The sequence below is a fragment of the Ailuropoda melanoleuca genome, chromosome 2 (genome assembly GCF_002007445.2).
Source record: "Ailuropoda melanoleuca isolate Jingjing chromosome 2, ASM200744v2, whole genome shotgun sequence".
Classification (NCBI taxonomy): Eukaryota; Metazoa; Chordata; class Mammalia; order Carnivora; family Ursidae; genus Ailuropoda; species Ailuropoda melanoleuca.
The window spans coordinates 61,821,501-61,843,464 of NC_048219.1; the positions used below are offsets into that span (position 1 = coordinate 61,821,501).

General features: G+C 43.8%; 1 protein-coding gene across 2 annotated transcripts in view; it reads right to left on the reverse strand.

Annotated features, from left to right (window-relative positions):
* Positions 1–21,964, reverse strand: part of TGFBR3 (transforming growth factor beta receptor 3) — a 194,177-nt gene that overhangs the window by 52,303 nt on the left and 119,910 nt on the right. For both annotated transcript variants that reach the window (XM_011233549.3, XM_011233548.3), the window contains exon 4: positions 20,452–20,589. In XM_011233549.3, the coding sequence (XP_011231851.1) occupies positions 20,452–20,589 (138 nt within the window). The remainder of the gene's footprint in view (positions 1–20,451; positions 20,590–21,964) is intronic.

The following is a 21,964-nucleotide window of genomic DNA, read 5'->3' on the forward strand; positions in this document are numbered from 1 at the left end:
ATGTTACGGTTTATTTTGTAAGACCCCAAATACCCACAGGTAATGAAGTCAAGAGGCTGTTAGACTGATCCTAACAAAACTTTCAGGATGATATATGCAAATCCCATATTCTTGCTCGATGTATTTAGACAATCGCTGACCTAGCACATCATGTTATATATAATTAACACATACAAAGGAGGAAAATTATCATCTTGTTGCTGCACTGTAATCAAATTTAGTTGGTGAAAATATGCATGTCATCTGTATTGGCTAGCATTTGCAAAAATAACTGATTTTATTAATGTCAGAGTGAAACCTCAAATTGTCAGCAAAAAGGTTCATAAATTCCCAAGTCACACAACATAAATGTATTAAATTTCACATTAGCGACTTACCATTAACAAAAAGCAAAATAGTTTCTGAAGGGATTATAAATAACCAGATAAAAGCAGGTGGAGGGCAGGGATTTTGCTTATGGTTCTACTGCTTACAGCAGTGTTTTCAAGCTTACTGTACATACAAAAAATAGTATTTATCCTAACTATTGTGCTGGCCTTAATATTTTCTATTCAATTATATGTATGTACAGTAGTCTCCCCTCATCTGTGGGGCATACCTTCCAAGACCGCCAGTGGATGCCTGAAACCAAAGACAATACTGAACCTTATGTATACCATGTTTTTTCCTACACATACATACCTATAATAAAGTTTAATTTATAAATGATGCACAGTAAGAGATTAATAATTAGTAATAACATAGAGCAATTAAAACACTATGTCATCAATAAAAGTTACATGAATGTGGTCTGTCTTCTTAAAAATATCTTACTATACTGTATTCACCCTTCTTGCGATGAGGTCAGATGATAAAATGCTTACGTGAGGAGGGGCTCCTGGGTGGCTCAGGTGGTTGTGTCTGACTCTTGATTTCGGCTCAGGTCATGATCTCAGGGTCATGAGATCGAGCCACATGTTGAGCTCTACGCTCATAGGGAGGCTGCTTGAGATCCTCTCCCTCTCCCTTGGCCCCTCCCCCTGCTTGTGCACTCTCTCCCTAAAATCAATCAATCAATCTTAAAAAAAAAACCGCCAACGTGAGGAGATGAAGTGAAGTTAATGACACAGGCACTGTGACGCAATGTTAGGAACCACTGACCTCCTGACGGTTTGTCAGAAGGAGGACCATCTGCTTCTAGACTGCAGTTGACCACCACCAACAGAAACCATGGAAAGCAAAACTGCAGATAAGGGGGCACTACTGTATTTTTTAAAATACTAGCAAAGAAGTTCTCCACCAAATTGATTCCATGACCTACTCATGCTGTGGTCTCACTCTTGGCTGAAAAGCAGAAGCACTGAAGAGCTTCTAAATATCCTGAGGTCCAGGCATACCCCAGACCAATCAGAATCTTTGGGATGGGACCCAGACATCAGACTATTGTAAAGCTCCCTGAGGGATTCCCAAGGTCAGCCACAGTTGAGACTCCCTAACTTGACCGGGACTGAGCGACCCATAGTTTGAAAAGCACTGTTACAGGTCAGGGGCAGTGTGGGTACCTTGCAGCTTCCTCTATACCAATGGTTCTTAACTGGGGTGATTCGGTCCCCCTGGGGACTTCTGACAATGTCTGGAAACATTTCTTACTGTCACAACTGGGAGGAGGAGCTACCTAGCGACCAGAGGCCAGGGTTGCTGCTGAACATTCTGCAGTGCATGGAGCCGCCCCCACAATACAGAATTATCCAAAATGTCACCAGTACTGTGACTGAGAAACCCTGGTCTACACGTCGAACTGATCACGTATCAGTAACATGCAAACATCTACTGGATCCCCAGCCTGGAGTCCCCACAGTGACAGCCCTCTCTGTGCTAGAAGTTGGGCTACTACTAAAGAAAGAAGAAGAGAAGGTTCCTGGTTTGTATTGGCTCGGAAAGCCCAGAACTAATCATTACTAAGCTGGACATCAACCATGACCTCTGACAACAGTTACCACCTCCTGCACACCTACTCTGTATCAGGCCCCACCAAGTGCTATGAGGTGTGGTAATGACATCTGCCGAATGCCCTGATGCCAGTTCCATATAAGCAAAACCAGTGGGGACGGTTTAGTTTCAACCTTGTTTTGACCATGCCTGCCTAAGAAAAAGTTCCTGAACCGTTTACCTGCCAAATAACCATGCCAACCTACGTCTAAATCCTCCGAGGCTTAGCTACTCACCAACACTGAACTGCAGTGTTTACCTGATTTTTATGACTTAAAGCACTGTAGTAAAATCTTCTTCTCACTGAAAAGCACTTGTGCTAAAAAGTCATTTTTATCAAGTCTGTCACCGAAAAAACCCACAACAGTGCAAAGGCCTTTGTCTCTCTGCCAGCACAGTTCTGAATGTTTAGGCAAGCATCCGTGGACGCTCCGCTCCTTCTGTCCTCATTCATGTGACAGCTATAACATGAAGCCCTGGCGTTTTAAGCATTTTACACGAAGTGCATTTCTTCAGGGTGGCAGGTGGGCTACACCGTGTCAACAAGAGAAGAAATAGGGAGCAAGTTCAAAACGTATCCTCTAGTCACAGAAAAGCAGTACTACGGCATGGCTAGTTCTTCAGGAAGGGGCAACTCCTGGCTGAGCCCTGCATCAACCCCGCTCAGGTCTGTGCCCTACAGGCCAGCAGCAACTACGTTCACACACTCACGGCTGAGGAATCTGGAAAAGGAGTGAACTGCCACTCCTCAGGCACATTCCAGTCAAAAGAAAAGCAAAGCTGCCAGAGGGAGTGAGGTGTCTCTGACTGCAGGTCAGTGGAAATTTTCTGCTGTGGCAAGGGGTTCGTCAGCACTCCTCCTGACCACCCGTTCTCCTGGCTCTGACAAAGCTGGACGCCGACAAAGGCCTCCCCCCAGCCCCCACCGAGATTTAGAAGGTAATGTTATTTCCATCTGACCCTCGGGACGACCTGTGAGTGAGGCTACCATGATTTCCACAGTAGAGAGGAAGAAAGCTCAGAGAAGCTACCGGCCTACCCAAGGTCAGAGAGTCAGCCCTGGAGCAAAACCAGAACAGGACACGTCTGACCCCTGGTCATAGCTGGCCTCTGCACTAACCTTGCCAGAAAGAAGACCTCACTAGCTCCCAAGGCAGATTTCTGTTCTATCTGTAAGCTTTGCCTTCCATGCACGTGGCTGAACGATGCCTTCCAGACCAAGAACTCCTTCCTCTTTTCTCCATGAGACAAGCCTTCCAATGTTTGAAGATGTCATCTGACCCTGATCATGACTTTGGTTCTTCAGAGCACTGTTTCCAGCCCCGCAACTCCTCCCCAGACACTGTGGTTCTCAGATCTTCACCAGCATAGTCTCGGAAACGTGGTGCCCAGGACAAGCCTTGGGGTTTGGGGTGTGGTCTGACAAATGCACTGTAATGGTTAATTCTGTGTCAACCTGACTGGGCTACAGGGTGCCCAGATATTTGGTCAAACGTTATTGTGAGTATTTCCGTGAGGAAATCTCATTCTGTGGATGAGATTAACATTTAAATCAGTAGACTAAGTAAAACAGACTGCCCTTCCTACCATGTGTGGACCTCAAATCAGTTGAAGGCCTGACCCTTCCCTCTGAGTAAGAGAAAATCCTCCTGCCTGACAAACTCATCTCCTTCAAACTGGGACATCAGCTCTTCATGGTTCTACAGGAGCCTGCTGGCCTTCAGATTCAAACTGGGTCAGACTCTGTGGATTTGGGGACTTGCTAGCCTCCATATTCACGTGAGCCAATTCCTTACCATACATCTCTTTCTACATATATATGGACTCTTAATGAGGCCCCAAATCACATCAGCTTTTCTATCAGCTGAACCCTGCCGGTATCTCATATTCATTAATTCATACTTTAAACATACTTGTGACAAATATTTATTGAGCACCTCCCTCCTCTATGCCAAGCACTACTGGAGATGCTGGGATAACAGTACAGAAGGTGACAGACAAAACTCCCCACCATTGTGGAGCTTACAGTCTAGTAAGGAAGTCAGAGGAGCACAATGAGTAAGTCAAATATGTAATATCCTAAGAAATGCTATGTAGAGAGAAGAAGAGAAGGTTTAAATGCTGTCATGGGGAAAGTGAGAAAGTCACTGAGCAGTTAAAGCTCTGAAAGACAGAGATAGCAAGCCGGCGGACAGGGACGGATGTCAGAAGGAAAGCATCCGTGGTTGAGACAGCAGCAAGTGCAAAGGTCAGGCGAGGGGGAGCAGGGAGGCCAGTGTGGCTGGAGCACTGGGATGGGGGGGGACAGGTAGCGGAAAAGGTCAGAGAGGTCAGAGAGACCAGGAGGTCCAATGTGACCTTACCCTTACCCAACCTTACCCTGCTGGTAAGGACTTGTGGTGTTTAGTCTGGGTGAGATGGGCCACCACTGAGAGTTCATGAAAACATCTAACAAATATTTTAACAGAATTACTCTGACTGCTGTGGTCAGTCTAGACTGAAGGGAGACAAGAGCAGGAGACCAGGAGTAGACTTCCATAATAACCCCGGGGAGAAAGGGTGGCAGCTCACCCCAGGGAGGAGGTGATAGAGATGGTGGGACCTAAATCCCCAGGTCTTATTTTATTGGGTTGAGGCGTTTTGTATCCTTCCCTTATACCAGTAACTCTTTCATATAAATACAAGTCTTATATTTATTCCTTAGACCCATATTTGAAGTCTGTGGAGAACACATAAAAATGCTCATTCTGTTAGTTGTCAGCATCGCTGTATTTCATATGCTTGCCTTCTACACATTCAAATGAATCCCCGAGCAGTGGAGTGAGACCAGACTAAGGTCTGTGACTTTCAGGAACACTCCCGTGCTGACCCAGCATGCTGAACAGCACTTGCTGGGGTCCCAGGCTGTTCAGCAATGACAAAGTAACCCTACAGAACTGTCCTCATCTCATCTCTAAGGGCATCGTGCTAGAACCTGCCCAGAGTCCTGCTGAAATAAAGACAAGGCCTATCGCTATCATCCCTCCACTGGTCAGTACCCTAGTCCCTGCCTCATCTTCATGGTATGGTATCCTCATTTGAGTCTGGCTTGGGTTAAAGTCTGTGGAAGAACACAGATATAAGGAGAATAACAACAACCAATAAATATTTTTTCTAGTACAAGGGGGGGTTAAAATCACAATTGCAAAGAACATAACTACATGAGTGAATATGGAATTGTTTAAGAAAATGTTAAGAACAAGGATTTTATATTTGGATAAAACAGCAGAAACTTTCCAAGGCTATTTATTCCATCCCCCATTCTCTACTTTATTTGTAGGTTCTTGCCATGCTGCCACTCCACTTTTGGCTCTAATATCTCAAGCAACCTCGATCTCAAGGATTACAGTCACCTCCTATCTTCCAAGCTGCCAATCCTGTCTCCTTCCTCCACCCTGGCAACCGAGAGATAGTTCTAAAAGGCCAACACGTGATGATGCAGGAGCAGCATCTTAGATGATGCATCTAAGCATCTTCGATGGCACATGACCAGACAGGGCCTCGGCCTGCCCCACTCCCCACCACTCCCCCATCTACTCACCATATGGAATCACTCAGTGGCAGACACATCCTGCTACTTCAGGCTCCTGAGTATTTTACATCCTGCCCCCCACCTGGACCACTCTTCCCAAGCCTCCCAGACTCCCCTCCTCTCCTCACGGTGGCACAGGTGCCGTGTCACACCTCTAGTCCAGACCCTCTCTCACATGAACCGTGACTACTTAAAAGCAAAACTGACAAAAGACCACCACGAGGAGGGCCAAGAAAGCGCCTTGTTCATTCTCCATCCCCTGGGCCTGGCACAGAGCTTGGCACAAAGCAGGGACTCTGTAATTGCTTGTTGAATGGAACTCAATTCTATTACTTACAGGAAAGGATACGCCATAATTTCTTCATTCCTGTAACCCGAACTCCTTACTTCCCTCACTGCCTGGGAAATGATCTTTTAGCCAACCTTTAAACCCCATGATCTGCTTTTTCACCCAATAACTCCAACTAAAAACCAATTATTAAATCATTCAGTAGTTCCATGTCTCCCCACCGCCACCAAATTCAGTGAACTTTCCTCCTACTTGCTAATTAAAACGCAATCCTCTGACATTCCCTGACATGACAAACATCTTCCTGTGGGAATGAACCGAGCGCCGAGCTCCAAGAATCCTGATCCTTAGCAAGTGTCTGCTGCAGGCGCAAACGTGAAGCACTTTACCTTCCACAACCCCCAGGCTGCCGAGATGCACACGGAGCCGACTCCCCTCCTAAGCTCTTCCCTAACCACGCATGACATTTGTATTTTAGATTCTGGTTATGCTACCAGATTTTTTTTAAAGAGCAGAACATTACTCTATCTGCCAGTGCTGGGAGTTTTATTACAAGAACTTACGGCTAGGCAACGAGAGCCAAGTTTATTATTTTTTCTGGATCAGATTCAACAACCTTGTCCAAAAAGAGCAAGAAAAAAGCAAAAGAGGCAACCAGGCCTTTTGTTTCCACACCTGCATTTAAACTTTAACTCTTGAAGTCCTAAGCAGATCCATGGAAGCCTCAAGATTTATCTCCCAAGCCCAAGTGAAGTGAACAAATCCTGGCCCACGGGTGCAGTCACCATTTTCCTGGAACAGGGGTTCTCTGTTTTAGCACTTAACTCAGCACACCAGCTGACTCAGAGGCCCGGTGGTTGTTGCCTCACAGTATCTTTCTGGGCCTCCCCAAAGTTGGTTTGATCTTCAGTAAGGGGGGAGACAGAAACTCCGCGGAGGGTAGTGCCATCCCACAAGGACTCACCTCGTCCTGTGCCCTTCCTCCTGCCTCACTGCCCTCACCTCCCAAAGAATGTTCCCAGATGAACATCTGATCTAGAATTCTCATCTGAAGTTTCACCTCACCCTCCTCAAAGCCAGAAGTTACCTTCTCATGGGGCCTATTTAAAATTACAATCCGACCCCCCAGCAGCCTCACTGTAGCTATCCTGATCCCCCCACCAAACCTGCTTTCCATGTTCTTATTGCTATTAGACTGAACAGTCACCTTCCAAACTATCATATAACTTATTTATTTATTATACTTATTGCCCATCTCCTTCCACCAGCACGTAAGCTCCTTCAGAGGCTGGGATCTTCATCTGCTTTGTTCGTGGGGATATCCCAAGCACCCAAAATAGTGTTATGTACAGAAAAGATACTCAAGAAGTACTTGTTTACCGAATCAATGAATCCCGAGGTGTGATCAGTTGGGAGTACCTGCCTAACTTCTGTCACTGAGAGGGACTCGGAGGTCATTCGCATAGAGAAGTAGGGAGAAACAAGGAGTGCCGTGATCGATCACATGTCCGCCCGTGGCTCAGGGCAGGCTGCGTTTGCCCCACAGCTGTCCAGGACAATAGCCACTAGCCATGTGCCACCACTGAACACTTGAAATATGGCGAGGGACACTGCCCTGCGTTGTAAATGTAAACTACATACCAGACTTTGTACTGCGCCATATAGCACAAGAAAAAAGTAAAGAAATCTCAACAATTTTTTGTTGATTACATGTTAAATGATATTATTTGATTATACTAGGTTAAATTACAATGCCATTACAATTAATTTCACTTATTTCTTTTACCTTTTTAAAAGATTTTATTTATTTATTTGAGAGACAGCAAAAGAGAGAGAAAGAGCAGGAGCAGGGGGGAGTGGCAGGGGGAGATGGAGAAGCAGACACCCCACTGAGCAGGGAGCCTGATGTGTGATGTGGTCCTTGATCCCAGGACCCTGGAATCATGACCTGAGCCAAAGGCAGATGCTTAACCAACTGAACCACCCAGGTGCCCCATTTCTTTTACTTTTCTAAATGCACTAATAGAAGATTTTATTTTATTTTTTATTTTTTAACAGGGAATTATGGGAATTTTAATAATCAAATGCATATAATGCTTATTGTAAAATTCAAACAATAAAGAAGAATAGAAAGAGAAAAGGTACTTCCCCCAGCCCCATACTCCAAAGATAGCCATTGTTGCCATTTTGATATCTTTCCATATTTTTCTCGATGCTATAATGATGATGATAATATTAACTAATACTTATATAACCTTTATTATGTGCTATATAAATATTAATTTAATCCTCAAAATAATCTGGTGAGTAAATACTGTTATTATCATCATCTCCTGATAGAAGATTTTAAATTGCCTCTGTGGTTCACATTTTATTTCTATTGGACAGCCCTGCTCTAGAACCTCTTCCAATATGACTATAAGAAAGCACTGATAATACCTATCTACCATCTGCTTCTTGATCTGGTCTCAGAACATAAACTAATGTCAAGAAACCACCTCAAGCCCAATACTTCACAAAGTGTGATCCTTAGACCAGTTTAATCATCCTGAAGATTCCAGCATGGGTAGGAATGTAGGGTCCAGGAAACTGCATTAATACCTTCCTCCCACCACCCCCATGACTCCAGTGCATACTCGAGGTCACGGCTCTAGGCTGTACATACACATATTATTTAAATCCCAAATAATCTTTGTCAAGCATGAACAGGATTGTGTACAGATCAAGAAAGGGGAAAAAACAAAGCCAAGAGGGAGAGAGTAAAGCCAAGTCATGGATGGAGTCATCTTCTTGCACATCTAAAAAGAAAGAAATGGGCCTTGTGAAATCAGAGGAGCCACAGCTCCCCAAAGAAAAGCCGCTGACATCTCAAAGAAAAATCTGTTCCAGGAGTCACACACACACACACACACACACACACACACACACACACCCTATAGCTCAGCTGTGGTCCATTTGCAGCTTGAGGTATCAGTTGGGTGAGTGCCTGCTATTCAGGCTGTACAGCTCTGTGGGACAGCTCAGCTCTGCTCACACACCCAGCTTCCCATATTTACATGACTTCAGCATCGATCAAAAGGGCAGCAGGCAGACAATCAGGATCGTCTCCTCTCCCTCTTCTGCCCTGCCCTACTCCCAACTTTTTCCATTCCTATTCCTTTTCCCTGACTCCGGTGCAGACAAATCTCTTTTTGGAGTTGCCTGCTTGGGAAAACAGAGCAAAACCAGAAAAACAAATAAAGCAAAGAAAAACGCATCCATATTTCCAAAACACCTGCTGTGTCAAGTATTTACTAGTTCCATTCTAGAGGGAAAAAAAGACAGAAAGTAGGACAGGCATTTCTCTAGAATTTAGGTTTATAAGTAAATAGGATCTACGCAGATGGATCCTAGGACTCATAACCGTGCCCACACAGAAAGGCATTAAGATTATGCTTTGGTGTACTCTGTGCACAAAGTCCAGTAAAGATAAACTCACATGAAATACTGGAACAGTACTGAAATATTTACCTCCCAAATGAGGGCTAAAGCCTACATTCTGAAAGAGGAAAATCACACACTCTCCCTACCCAATTCCTGGGAGGACTGTGCTTGCCTATTTCCTCCAATGCCACGTGACGTGAAATGTGATCGGAAACATGTTTTCTATTAACCATATATCATGACTCAATGTTTTTTTTTTTAAGTTTGTTTTAAAGAAATAATAACTTCCATGCCCATGAACCTACCATCATAATTTGTAATGCTACATATTCATGAGCCACGTGATTATGGTATCTGCCAATCGCGCATTCAAAAAACACAAGTCCATGAAACCATTTAAAAATTCTTGGGTGTTCTTTATTTTGTATCTACAACCAGATTACTTTCTTCTACTAAAACGACTTAAAACATATCAACGCATTTTCTCAAAACAGTCATGATGGGTCACCCTCTGCTTTTAATTTTTATTTTTGCTGAACTATAAAAACGGAAGGACTGAAACTGCCCTCTGTTCTTTACACCCAACATGTTTACACACGTCCAAGAGGAGAGCTCGAGATGCTGCCCTCCGAATATAAACATGCACAAACTTGAATGGGAGCCCTTACAAATGCAATACTCTAATCGCCCATGGCCATGCTACAAAAATGATAGCATATGTGAATATAAAAAGAGAAGCAAAGTATGTCACTCCACCTGAAAGACAGACTCAGTCCACACAGGTTACCAAATAATGAAGCATGAGCTGCTTTATAAGGTACAGTTTTCCAAAGTAGAGTCCCAGGGCCACACAGGGACCCCTGATGGTCTTAGAAAACGAGCTCTCCAGAATCCTAAATTTACCCTTTCTCATCTGCCAATGTTAGCGAGATTTTAGGATAAGGATGACCCAAAATTTAAAGTGTACGTGCCATCTAAAGGGTATTTTTCAGGGAAGCCTTAGTCAGTTGAGCTTCCAAATATTGATTTCGGCTCAGGTCATGATCTCAGGGTCACGAGATCAAGGCCCACGTTGGTGCTCAACGCTGAGCCTGCTTAAGATTCTCCCTCTTCCTCTACACCCCCAGCCCGGCGCTCACACATGCATGCATGTGTATACACACTCTCTCCCTGAGAAGAGAAGAGAAGAGAAGAGAAGAGAAGAGAAGAGAAGAGAAGAGAAGAGAAGAGAAGAGGAGAGGGAAGGAAAGAGGGAAGGGAAGGGAAGGAAAGGAGAAGGGAAGGAAAGAAAAAGAAAAAGAAGAAAGCAAAAAAGGAAAGAAAAGAAAAAAATAAAGGGTATTTTTCAGGAAAAAATGAAATGCTGGCATCATTACTATTACTTGCCATGATCCTCAATCTGTTTTTTCCCTCCAAATGTACTTCTGGGAAATCCCTCACCAGGGAAGATTCTTTTATTTTTCTTGTAAGTTACATCCAATCTGCCAACCCAGGTTCAAGGGCACAAACGGAAATTTACTAGTGCCTGGCTCCAAAGAGGTTCTTAGAATTCCCTTCACAGAGTTCCTCTTTATCAAGATGTATAATCAAAGTTCCATTTTCTAGACAAGGAAACGAAGGCTCAGAGAAACTACAGAATCTGCCCGATCCACACAGCTGGTAGAGAGCAGAGCTGACGAGAGAACCACAGACTTTCTTCCCCACTGGAGAGCTGTTTCTACTCCACTACCATGGAGTAGTCAGCTACTGTACTCAAGAAATCAGTACAGCTGGGTAGACGGAGCCCCACGTTAGCCCCCGAGCAATAGAGCAACGGGAGACAATAACCATGAAGGTTCTTACTCGTCACTTACAAAGCGAACAAACCTGTTTGCAGAAATGGATTCCCTCATGTTAAAACGAGGAAAACAACAGGACCTACTTCACAGGCTTGTTACAAAGGTTAAATAAGGTAATACATGTAAAGTGCTTGGAAGAGTGCCTAGCACATGGCTCGCGCTCTAAGTGTTGTCAAGTGTACACATACGTGTAGACATAGCCTCCCAATAGTGCACAAGGGTTGTCTGACAGACGGTAAGGTTGACAGGCCACAATTCATTCCTCACTGTGACTGGACCATAGCCTTCTTGTCCAAACCTCCAAAAAAGGATATATGAACCCTGTTTTCAAGGGTTGGAGCAATGCTGGCTCCAAACAGTAGCTCTGAACATCACCCAGCAGCCCGTATCAGCCAGAAACTACAGAATCTCCAGAACAGGCTCCCCGTGATAAACACGGAAGGGCTAGAGATCAAACCGGCTTTCGTGGGCTTTTGGCAGAGGCAGCAGATGGACCAGCCCCTGACTCCGGGTCCCAGGATCACAGCTGTGTCGTTCATACCCACAGGGGACAAGGCAGAAGCAGAGTGAAGAGGACGCCCTGGCCCAGGGGCATTCAGAGGCCACCTGAGGACAGGGGGTTAGCACCAAGGGCAAAAACCGAGGGCAAAAACTGTTCTCGGGATACGTGTTCTACCTTGGACAAAGAAACAAGCAAGGCCAAAGGGGACCTTTCTTTCCCTGCAGAAATCAGCTTCCAAGCCAGGGGGTTGGATGGATGGAGGTCTGGAGTGCCTGAATTGGGCTGCCACAAAAAACCCAATGACTCTGTGCCCAGGAAGGAGCAGGGCCATCACGCAGCCCCCGTCAGAGATGGGGAATGCAGGCCGCCTGTGGGGAATGCTTACCAAGGGCCTCACTGTCTACAACTCATGAGAGGACCAAGGCACAGCCATGGGCTTTCAGGCCAGCCTCACCACGACCTCCCAGGAGACCCGTTTCTTCCTCTCCCACCACACGGGAACATATTCTGCAACCTCCCTTAACAACACTCACTTTTTCTACCAAACAGCCCCTTGGAGGCTGCCTACCATAGTACCCAAGGGCACCAGCAATGTCACGTTTGACACAACTGCCCAAAGCTTGGGAGAGGCAGCTCCTTCAGATCACCAGGTGAGCCTTGGACAGTAAAACCTTAAAGCAAGTAACGGAACTTTAGGTGAAGAAACCAGCCTTCCCCTCTCGGTGAAATCGAGTTTATTTAACCTCAATCTGCTGAATGAAAGCAAAGCCTGCACAGAGATGCAGCCCAGGCCTGCACACAGACATGACACAGCAAGTCCAGCCGAGCCAGGAAAAGTCGACGCTTGCGTGAACCCTCCAGGACAGGATGTCTTGATCAGGAAGAATACACCCAGGCAAACCTCAGAAGGCCAACGGGCCACTCACCGCAAACTCACAAGCCTTAACCCAGCAAGTCAAGATAAATCCTAGGAAGTCTTCCAAGAAACTCTTTCTGGACCAGGACTACCAGCTGAAGCTGGACTCTTTCCAACACTCTAATTGCCACAGTGACATTGAGGAAGAGCTCTCTTACCACAAATGGGCCAGAAACTCATTCCTAGGAAATATGGTAGTTGACTGACCCTAGTTCATGAGAGGATCAAGCCCCTTACAATTAGGGCTCTTACGGACAAGCCACAAAACCAACAGATAAGCAGTCTCTGGAACAAAAATGCCTGGTACACAACCACTTGGAATATCCCACAGGGCACAGTGAGTCATTCCACAAGAGACATTTTTTTAAGAAGAAGAAGAACCGATCTTGAAATGTTACTTATTTAATCTGCCTCTGAAAGAAAATTTATTTGGGGAAAGCCTCACTGGAAAATCCAAAATGGTGTATGTAGACCCCTAGCCTGCACACTCCTCGTGTACAGGAGTGACACTTGCGGTCGAGCAAACAGCTATGCTCGTGTGTGCAACCCTGACCCCCGCTGCTCCTTGGTCCGCCTCGCAGAGGGAGCGGTCTTCACTGCATTTGGAACAGGATTCTCCTCTTCTTCCGTCTTCAGGAGCCAGCAATGACACTTCTTACACTGAACTGCAATTCCCAGTCTCTTCACCCTCTCTAGTGGGCAGCGGCTGGAGGGCAGGCAGTCCACGCCATTTCTCTCTGGAATCCTCCATACCTACCTCAGTGCCCAACAGCCTGCAGGCCCTAAACACCGGGGGTGGGATAAATGAGCAAGTAGATGCATAAACCGTCATCCCAGGTATGCTAATCTCATGTTTTTCTAAATGTGGGGAGAGCTGCCAAACAAGGGAAAGGAGGAATTTCGAAAAGGAAAAAAAAATCATTTCCAGATTTTTAAATGCAACGTAGTGGAGGATACAGGAATGTTTTTTTAAAGTTCCCTCCTCCACAACCAAACGTGAATGCCTGAGTTATTCAAAGGGCATTTTTGGATACTACAACTCTCAGTTACACATCACTTGGAGTCATGCAAAGGAATGCGTGGACATGTGCCGTGGTATAGGCTGTGCATGTCCCTTCCTAGAGCGGAGCTGAGCGCACATCTGGGGCTATTTAACAACTGATTGGAAATTTTGCCTTCTGATTTCCAGTTAAATACTGGGCACAGGAAAACAAATAGCACTTGTTTTTCACTGAGCCTTGTCAGTCATCCAAACTGCAGTGCAGACCAGAGAACTGCCTGTGGTTTGGTGGCAGAGGCCCAAAATAGTTAAGACCTTTTTTCCTCCAAGCTGGAGTAAAAGGAATAAACCAGATTCTGGCAACCCCAGCCTCATCACCCACCCCTCCCCCCCACCTCAGAAACACAAAACTAGATTTTAAATATTAAGCACGTTCCTGGTATTAATTTACATTTTTCATTAGGATTAAATTTTGATTTGTTTTTATTCCAAAGCCAATAGCATGGCGTTTGGTTTCTTTCATTTTTTTTTCAACTTCCCTGCCCTGATATTTACTTGGATTTGCTGAAGAGGCAATGTTCAGATTACCATTTTCTGTTTCTAATTAAGTTGGGATAGAGTATCTAGCAGCTGTATTATCGAAAGAATCAGAGAGTCTCTTCAGAGACTTGCTAGTACCACCTCCTCACTTTCGAGAGGAGGAAACCGAGGCCCAAGGAGTGAAGTAAGTGATTCTGTCCAATGATACTGAACTAGTTAGCGGTACAGCCACCTCGGACTCAGGCCTCCTGATACCCAGGCTGGGGTGTTCAGCAGGAACAAAAATCTAAGTTACCTCTGAGTAGTCTTGCCTGATAAAATACAGAACAGCTATTTAAATTTGAGTTTCAGATAAATGGTGAATAATTTTTTAGTATAAGTATGCCCCACACGTTGTAGGGGCGTACGAGAAAGGATTTGTTGTGTATTTGAATTTCAAATTTAAGGGGCATCCTGTAAATCCATCAACTCTGGAAACCTTATCTTAGAAACCGATATCCTCTCCCACCCCGTATCTCCTCTCAAACATACACATGTACACACACACTTGTTTCTTTTCCATGTAAGTGGCTGGAGAATACAAGTTGCGGCACAGTCATCCCAAGGACTGGTGAGACTGGAAGAAGGTGCTGCTTATTTCTTGACTTTCCTCCTCTTAGATGCCTTTCTTCCTTAAAAGCATGTAAAACAGCTAAGCCTGACATAAAGAGGCTGGCCCAGGCCTCTGGATTAGACACTTCAGGTCTCGTCTTGAGCGTTTCTGCTTGTCCCAGGACTCTGAGTCTGTGGACCTCGCAGGAGAGCGGACTCAGGTTCGGAACACAATAAAACAAGATTAAGACAAAATGAAACAAAAATCAGGTACGTGGATAAAGTAAAAAGATACATTTTTAAATCCGGTTAATTGGTTTTACACCTTAACTTTTAAAAAGAGTGCTGGAGAGATTTTTTTCTAACAACTTCACTGAGATATAATTCACCTATTATACCCATCCTTTTAATCTGTACAATTCAGGGTTTTGAGGATATTCACAGTTGTAGTCTAGTCATCACTAATTCCAGAACATTTTTACCATTCCTCAAAGAAACTCCACACCATGAGTAGTCATTTCTCATTCTCCCATCCCACCAGCCTTGGTAATCACCGATGTACTTTCTGTCTCTATGGGTTTGCCCATTCTGGAAACAAATGGAATCACACACCACACAGCCTTTTGTGTCTGGCTTCTTTCACCTATAATGTTTTCGAGGTTCATCCATTTTGTGGTATTTATCAATACTTCATTCCTGTTAAAGGCCAAACAATATTCCATTGCATGGACAAACATTTTTTTTAACCGATCCATCAGGTGACGGATATATTTTAAGATTTCTTTTTTATTTATTCATTTGAGACAGAGAGATACAGAGAGAGAGCATAAGAGGGGGAGAAGGGGAGGGGCAGAGGGAGAAGCAGACTCCCCACTGAGCCAGGAGTCCGATGCAGGGCTCGATTCCAGGACGTGGAGATCATGACCCAAGCCTAAAGCAGATGCTTAACCATCTGAGCCACCCAGGCGCCCCTTTCATCAGCTGATGCATATCTGGGGTGTTTCCACTTTTTGGTTGTTAAGAATAATGTTGCTATGAACATTTGTGGGCAAGTTTTTCTGTAGACATATGTTTTGCCCAACTGTCTTCTAAGGCACCATTTTACATTCCTGTCAGCCATTTATGAGGGTTCCAATTTTCCTACATCCTCAACAACACTTGTTATTATCTGCCTTTTTTATTAGAGCCATCCTAGTGGGTATGGGGTGGCATCTCGCTGTGGTTTTAAGTTTGCATTTTCCTAAGGACTAATGATATTGAACATCTCTTCGTGTGTTTATTGGCCATTTGTGTTTTTTCTTCGGTGAAATGTCTATTCAAATTGTAGCATATTTCTAAAGACAATCTAGTATTGTCCCAACCTTTTTGTTTTTTTTAAGGTTGACAGTTCAGAAATTTATTGCCCAGTTGAGTTATGCTTTTTCTTCAGTGTGGAAATAATTGCAGCATAAATAAAGTTTTTGTGACCTTTCTAAGAGATTTTTCTTTGTAGTTCAACATGAAAGACTGAGAGAGTAGGGTTATTCTTATTTCTAATTGCATTGAGGGACAACTCTAACTGACTCAATATTCTCTGGGCCATCCATACACCCTACAAAAAATCTATACAGCTGTGACAACTCCATCGTGCATGCGCACAAGCACGTGCATGTGTGTGTGTGCGTGTGTGTGAGACTCATACTCAAAGACTCACTACTTGACAATGAAACAATCACTCTTCATCCCACTCCCATTTCCTACATAACCAGAACAACCAGATAAAGGAAGTGCACTCTCAAAGGAAACTCAGTCCCACTCTCTCACTGCCTGACACATTCCTTCTTGTCCACTCTGTGAAATCATAAGAAGGCCTAGAATGATTGGACAGAAAAAGCCAGATACCTTTATTAGACACTATTAAAGTATGAGGATTTTTAGTCACTCTCATGGGTGATAATAGATATTAGATATTAGAGCAACAAAAGTCCCTGCTAACTAACTACGAAAGGTCCCCTTTTTAAATCTGGGCAGTCAAGTTAAATTAAAAGGTCATCCTGAACAGAGAAGTAATACCATTGTTTCAACTTTTCTCACCACCCTACTTAAAAGAAAAAAAAAACAACAAAACTGTTTAGTATTGTAACATTACCTAGAAAGTAAAGACAGCTTTAAGACAGTTATGCAGACACACACATCTTAGACTAAGAATCAAGACACTGGGGCACCTGGGTGGCTCAGTCGTTAAACGTCTGCCTTCGGCTCAGGTCATGATCCCAGGGTCCTGGGATAGAGCCCCACATCAGGCTCCCTGATTGGTGGGAAGCCTGCTTCTCCCTCTCCCTCTGCCGGAGCTCCCCCTGCTTGTGCTCTCTTTCGCTGTCTCTCTCCCTGTCAAATAAATAAATCTTAAAAAAAAAAAAAAAAGGAATCAGGAGACTGCCTCTTAGGGCGCCTGGATGGCTCTGCGTCCAACTCTTGACAGGGTTGTGAGATTGAGCCTTGCCTTGGGGCTCCGTGCTCAGTGGGAAGTCTGCTGGAGATTCTCTCTCCCCCTCTTCCTCTGCCTCCCTCCCCCGAATGACTGCCTCTCTCCTCTGCTACTCTGAGCTCGCTGGGTAACTTGGGAGAAGACTGTGATGGAAATGGCTAAGCCCTAGTTTCTGAAAATTCCATGGGCCTTCTGAAACGTTTGTAAAATATTGTAATTATCTTATCTCCAAACTTTAACTCTTAACTACAGTAACTGGATAAACGGAATTCACCACTGGTTCTCTAGCCAGCAGTAGACCCCTCTGCTGCCACAGCTGTCCAGTGGATGAGAAGACCCTGTAATTCCTTTCCAGATGCACAGAGCAAGGGAAGAGCTTGCCTTCCCTTCTTCACTTCACACACTCTCTTAGGGAGAGCTACCCAGCTTGTGAGCGAGCCTGCTCCACTGACCTGAGAACCCGAAGGCGCAACAGATGCTCTACCCTGAAGGAACGTACGGATGGGAGAAAACCATTCTCCCTGCAGAAAGCCTGCTGGACAACAAAGTGGAGCGCAAGCGTCCCTCAATTTAAATCCTTGGCTTCTCTCAAAGCTGTCTCTGCTGTGTTGGTAATTTTAGGTTCATCACTTGAACTGCAATCTCCTTCCATGGGATTAACTTCAAACAGGGATGATGTTAAATTGTTAATTAAAGCCATCTCCTTTTCTCATTGTTAGTGCATTTTAAACTGATGACCCAGAAACAGCTCTTATAGATCTTAAACAAAACTAAAGCAAATAAATAATAACTAGAACTAAGATACTTTCCATTAAAACCCATGGAGTGGTAGGTTCATGAAGTATCCCCAAAGTGACCAGTACATCTATGATACATGTGGCCCCCACTTTACATCTGGACCTGTAGCCCAGAGAAATAGGAGCTCCTTTCAATCTTGGACAGGACAAGCCAGACATTTATAATTAGAAATACAAATTTAACATCCTTCCCAAGTGGTTTTTACTATGATTAATAATAAACAGTTACAACAACAGCAGGTAATGGGGTCAGGCACTGTCCTAAACGTGTTACATGTCATCTCTTCTAATCAAGATAACAACCCCATGATGCAGGGACTGTTACTTTTCCCATATTACAAGTGAGGAAAATCAGGCTCAGAGAAATAAAATAACTTGTCTTGAGTTACTACTTGCATTCAAAGGAGGGTGAGCAAGCCTTTGCTCATAACCTCTCCCATAACCTGCCCAGAGTGGTGGCCTCATATAGCTACTGAGTACCTGCAATATGGCTGCTATGACTGAGGAACTAGATTTGTAATTTTACTTATTTATTTTTAAAGATTTTATTTATTTGAGAGTGAGACCAAGCATGGGGGAAGAGAGGCAGAGGGAGAAAAGAATATTAAGCAGACTCCATGCTGAGTGCAGAACCAGATGCGGGGCTTAATCTCAGGACCCTGAGATCATGACCTGAGCCAAAACTAAGAGACGGACACTTAACCAGGCACCCCAATATATTTGTAATTTTAGTTAATTTAAATTTAAACAGCTCACCCATAGCTAGTGCTTACAGTATTGGACAATACAGATCAGTACGCTAAGGGCTAAATGTACATAAGACTATGCTCACAGCCATTAAACTTACTATCACAAATATCTTCAATTACAGGAGACTGACAATGATTATGAGTACGAAAGAAGCAGTATGGGGTAAGAGCACACAGAATAAGTCCTATCTGGGTTTGAAAGAATGTCACTCAATTTGGTTTTGTCCAATGCTTCCTCATGACCAGATTCAGGTTATGTGCATGTTTGGCTAGAATACAACATAAATGATGCTGTGTCCTCTCTCGGGTTATCAGATTTAAAGGCACACAACGTCCACGTGCACCACAATGGTGATGTTAACTTTGATCACTTGGTTGAGGTACTGTTGGGTATCTCCAATGTATATAGTTACTGTTTTTTTCTTTTGCTATTAATAAGTAATTTGAGACTATGTAAATATACTATTCCACAAACTCCCTCCACCTTTGCTATATTTAGCTTCCTTTTTTTTTTTTTAACAGATTTATTTATTTTAGAGAGAGAGAGAAAGAGAACACACGAGCAGGAGGAGGGAGAGAGTGAATCCCAAACAGATTCCCCGCTGAGCACAGAGCCTGATGTGGGGCTTGATCTCATGACCCTGAGATCATAACTTGAGCTGAAATCAAGAATTGCTTAACCAACTGAGCTACCTAGGCACTCATACATTTAGCTTCTATTGATGATTCTTGCCCAATAAACTTTTACTATAATAATTGCAAAATCAGTAATTTTTAACTCCACCATTCCTTCTACATTATTGATTAGCATTTGACCATAAAAAGAAGAGCTGTCCCTTATTCCTTTTTACTAATTTATTTATCTACTTATTAGCTGTCTTGATCGTGGACTCCTACTTTATTTAATAGGTACCTTTGAGTTTTTAAAAGTATTCTTCAAATACAAATGACAAGAAAATATAGTTCTGGATTAAGAGTCATTAGTTAGGCAAAGTCCGCTCATTCTGCAAGAGAAAGACTATTAACTGAGGCCTCTTCTCGTTCTGGATGCTTTGGGGCAAAGAAGTTTAAAAGCCTAAGGCTCTGCAGTTAAGGACATTAGCACGGATCTCCAGCAACAGACAACACGAGTTATCCCTGCACAGGGCAGTGCTGCTCGTCATCAGACATGATATCATACCCCAAAAATTCCATCCAAACAACCCATCAATTTCTCCACAACTAGCAAACTTGAATGTTCTGGCAAACTCAGAAGGACATGATTTACAAATAGTAGGTAATATCTGGATCTTTCCACAAGAGCTGGGTTCCAGCTTTTTTATAAAATACAAATGTTTTCATTTTGGAACTCGCTGTGTCACTTTCTCAACAAACAGATCCTCGTATCAGAAAGTAGGCCTGTGTTATATACAAATAGAACGGGCTTGTGTGTATTTATTTTGTGGTCAGAGACCACACACCTAGTGGCTATTTACAATGTTTACATTGCTCTTGATGTCACCAGAGGAGTTTCAGAGCTGAGACCAAAGCCCAGGCCACACAGAGTATGACTGCAGGTCCTGCAGTGCAAACTGCACTGGACCCTCCACCCACAGTCAGACACACATGTGCAGTGTCTGTTTTCTGTGACTGCTTATCCCCACCGTCCAAACCCCACTAAGAGCATTCTTCAAATTTAACACACTGTCAACTCAGGTATTATTTCAATGAAATAAGCCTTAATTTTAAAAAGACCTGCGAAGTTTTAGGGCCATTATATCCTTGTGCTAAGGATACTTTGGGAGGGTTTCAAATACTTACCAAGAAAAGTCTGGAGACCCCAACTGCAAGCCTCTCTGTCTTCAGATGCCAGACCAGGGGCTGTGGGGAGTTGAGCAGGAACACGACAGGCTTGTGGTGAATGTGCACTGAGGAGATGGGATTTAGGTGCAGAGTGACCTAGGAAGCAACAGAAATAGGAATCTTAACACAGGCTTTCCATTAAAATCACTCAGCACAGCATTTGGAGTACTTTTTCACAGCTCACTGTTAAGAGAAGCTTTAATTTAGTTCAGAGTCTATGGATAAGATATATTAGGTTGAACTTGATGATACTGCCAATATTTGGTCTTTTTTTTTTTTTTAAACTACAAAAATGGCTACCTCGTGTAATTCAACCCACACTAATCTCAACCAAAACATGATTCAGCTCCCAGTAATAACGGAACACAAATAAACAGGATACTTTTTTTTTTTTCCAAGTTAGCAAAGGCAGAACAAAAGTGACCTTCCCTCAGAATTGTCTTCTCCTTCAAGGCAAATAAGGCAAATGATGGAGCTGAAAAGTCAGAGTACAGAATCCCCTGGTGGCGGGCCATCCCCCTGGATCACCAGAGAAAGGACTTTCTTCTTTCCAGGTGAGCTCCAACCTCTAAAAAGTTAAGTGAGTTCTGCCAAAGAAAAGTGCCGAAAGCTAAGGGAAAGGGGCTGCCAATGCTTTCATCATCCCAGCTATTAGCTTGAAGGGGTTTTCCAAAAAATGAAGCACAGAGAACACAAAGAATAAAAACTGATTGTATATAAACCTGGTCCAAAAAAAAAAAAAAAAAACAGGGAAGAAAACCACGAGCCTGGATAAGAAAACTGTGACCAGTTTTGATAGCGGATCAAGGACTATTGCAGGTGACCACTGTCGTCATTAACATCATCGGAAAGCACCTATGAGGACAGCTGGAAACAGCAGGTCCAACAACATCTTCCTGGAGCACACCAGCCAAGGTAGGTCAACGTGAACACAGAAAAGCAAAAGGGTGCATAAAGAAATATGGAGCAGATGCTTTCATAGAAGCATGTCTCGTACTGGCTTTCTGGACAGAGGCGTGAGGCAAGACCCAAGAAGCACATATTTTAAAAAGTTGAACTCACCCAAGAGCACCAGAAAGTGATGAGAGGGAAAGCACAAAAAATGACTTTAGTTGGCAAGACAGACACCGAGTAATACACTGGGAATAACAGAACATCTCAGGCCTAATCCTTATGAGGATTAAATGGCCCAGATCTATGATCTGCGTCTGTACAGCCATCAGGGATAGAGCACTCAAAGCTGGACTATCTTACATCTCCCAGTGGCTGCTGGCCCACTCTGATCTCAATGTGTCTCTGCCTTTTATTGTAGGGACGGCCTAGGACACCAATGTCACCTATCACAGTAGCCTCTCAGGTCACTGATAATAAGGCAACAAACTTTACTTTCAATACCCATGCCTTAGCACATGGTAGGCACTCAGTAAGTGCCAAATAGAAATTTAATTTTCTAATTTCCAATGCCACAAAA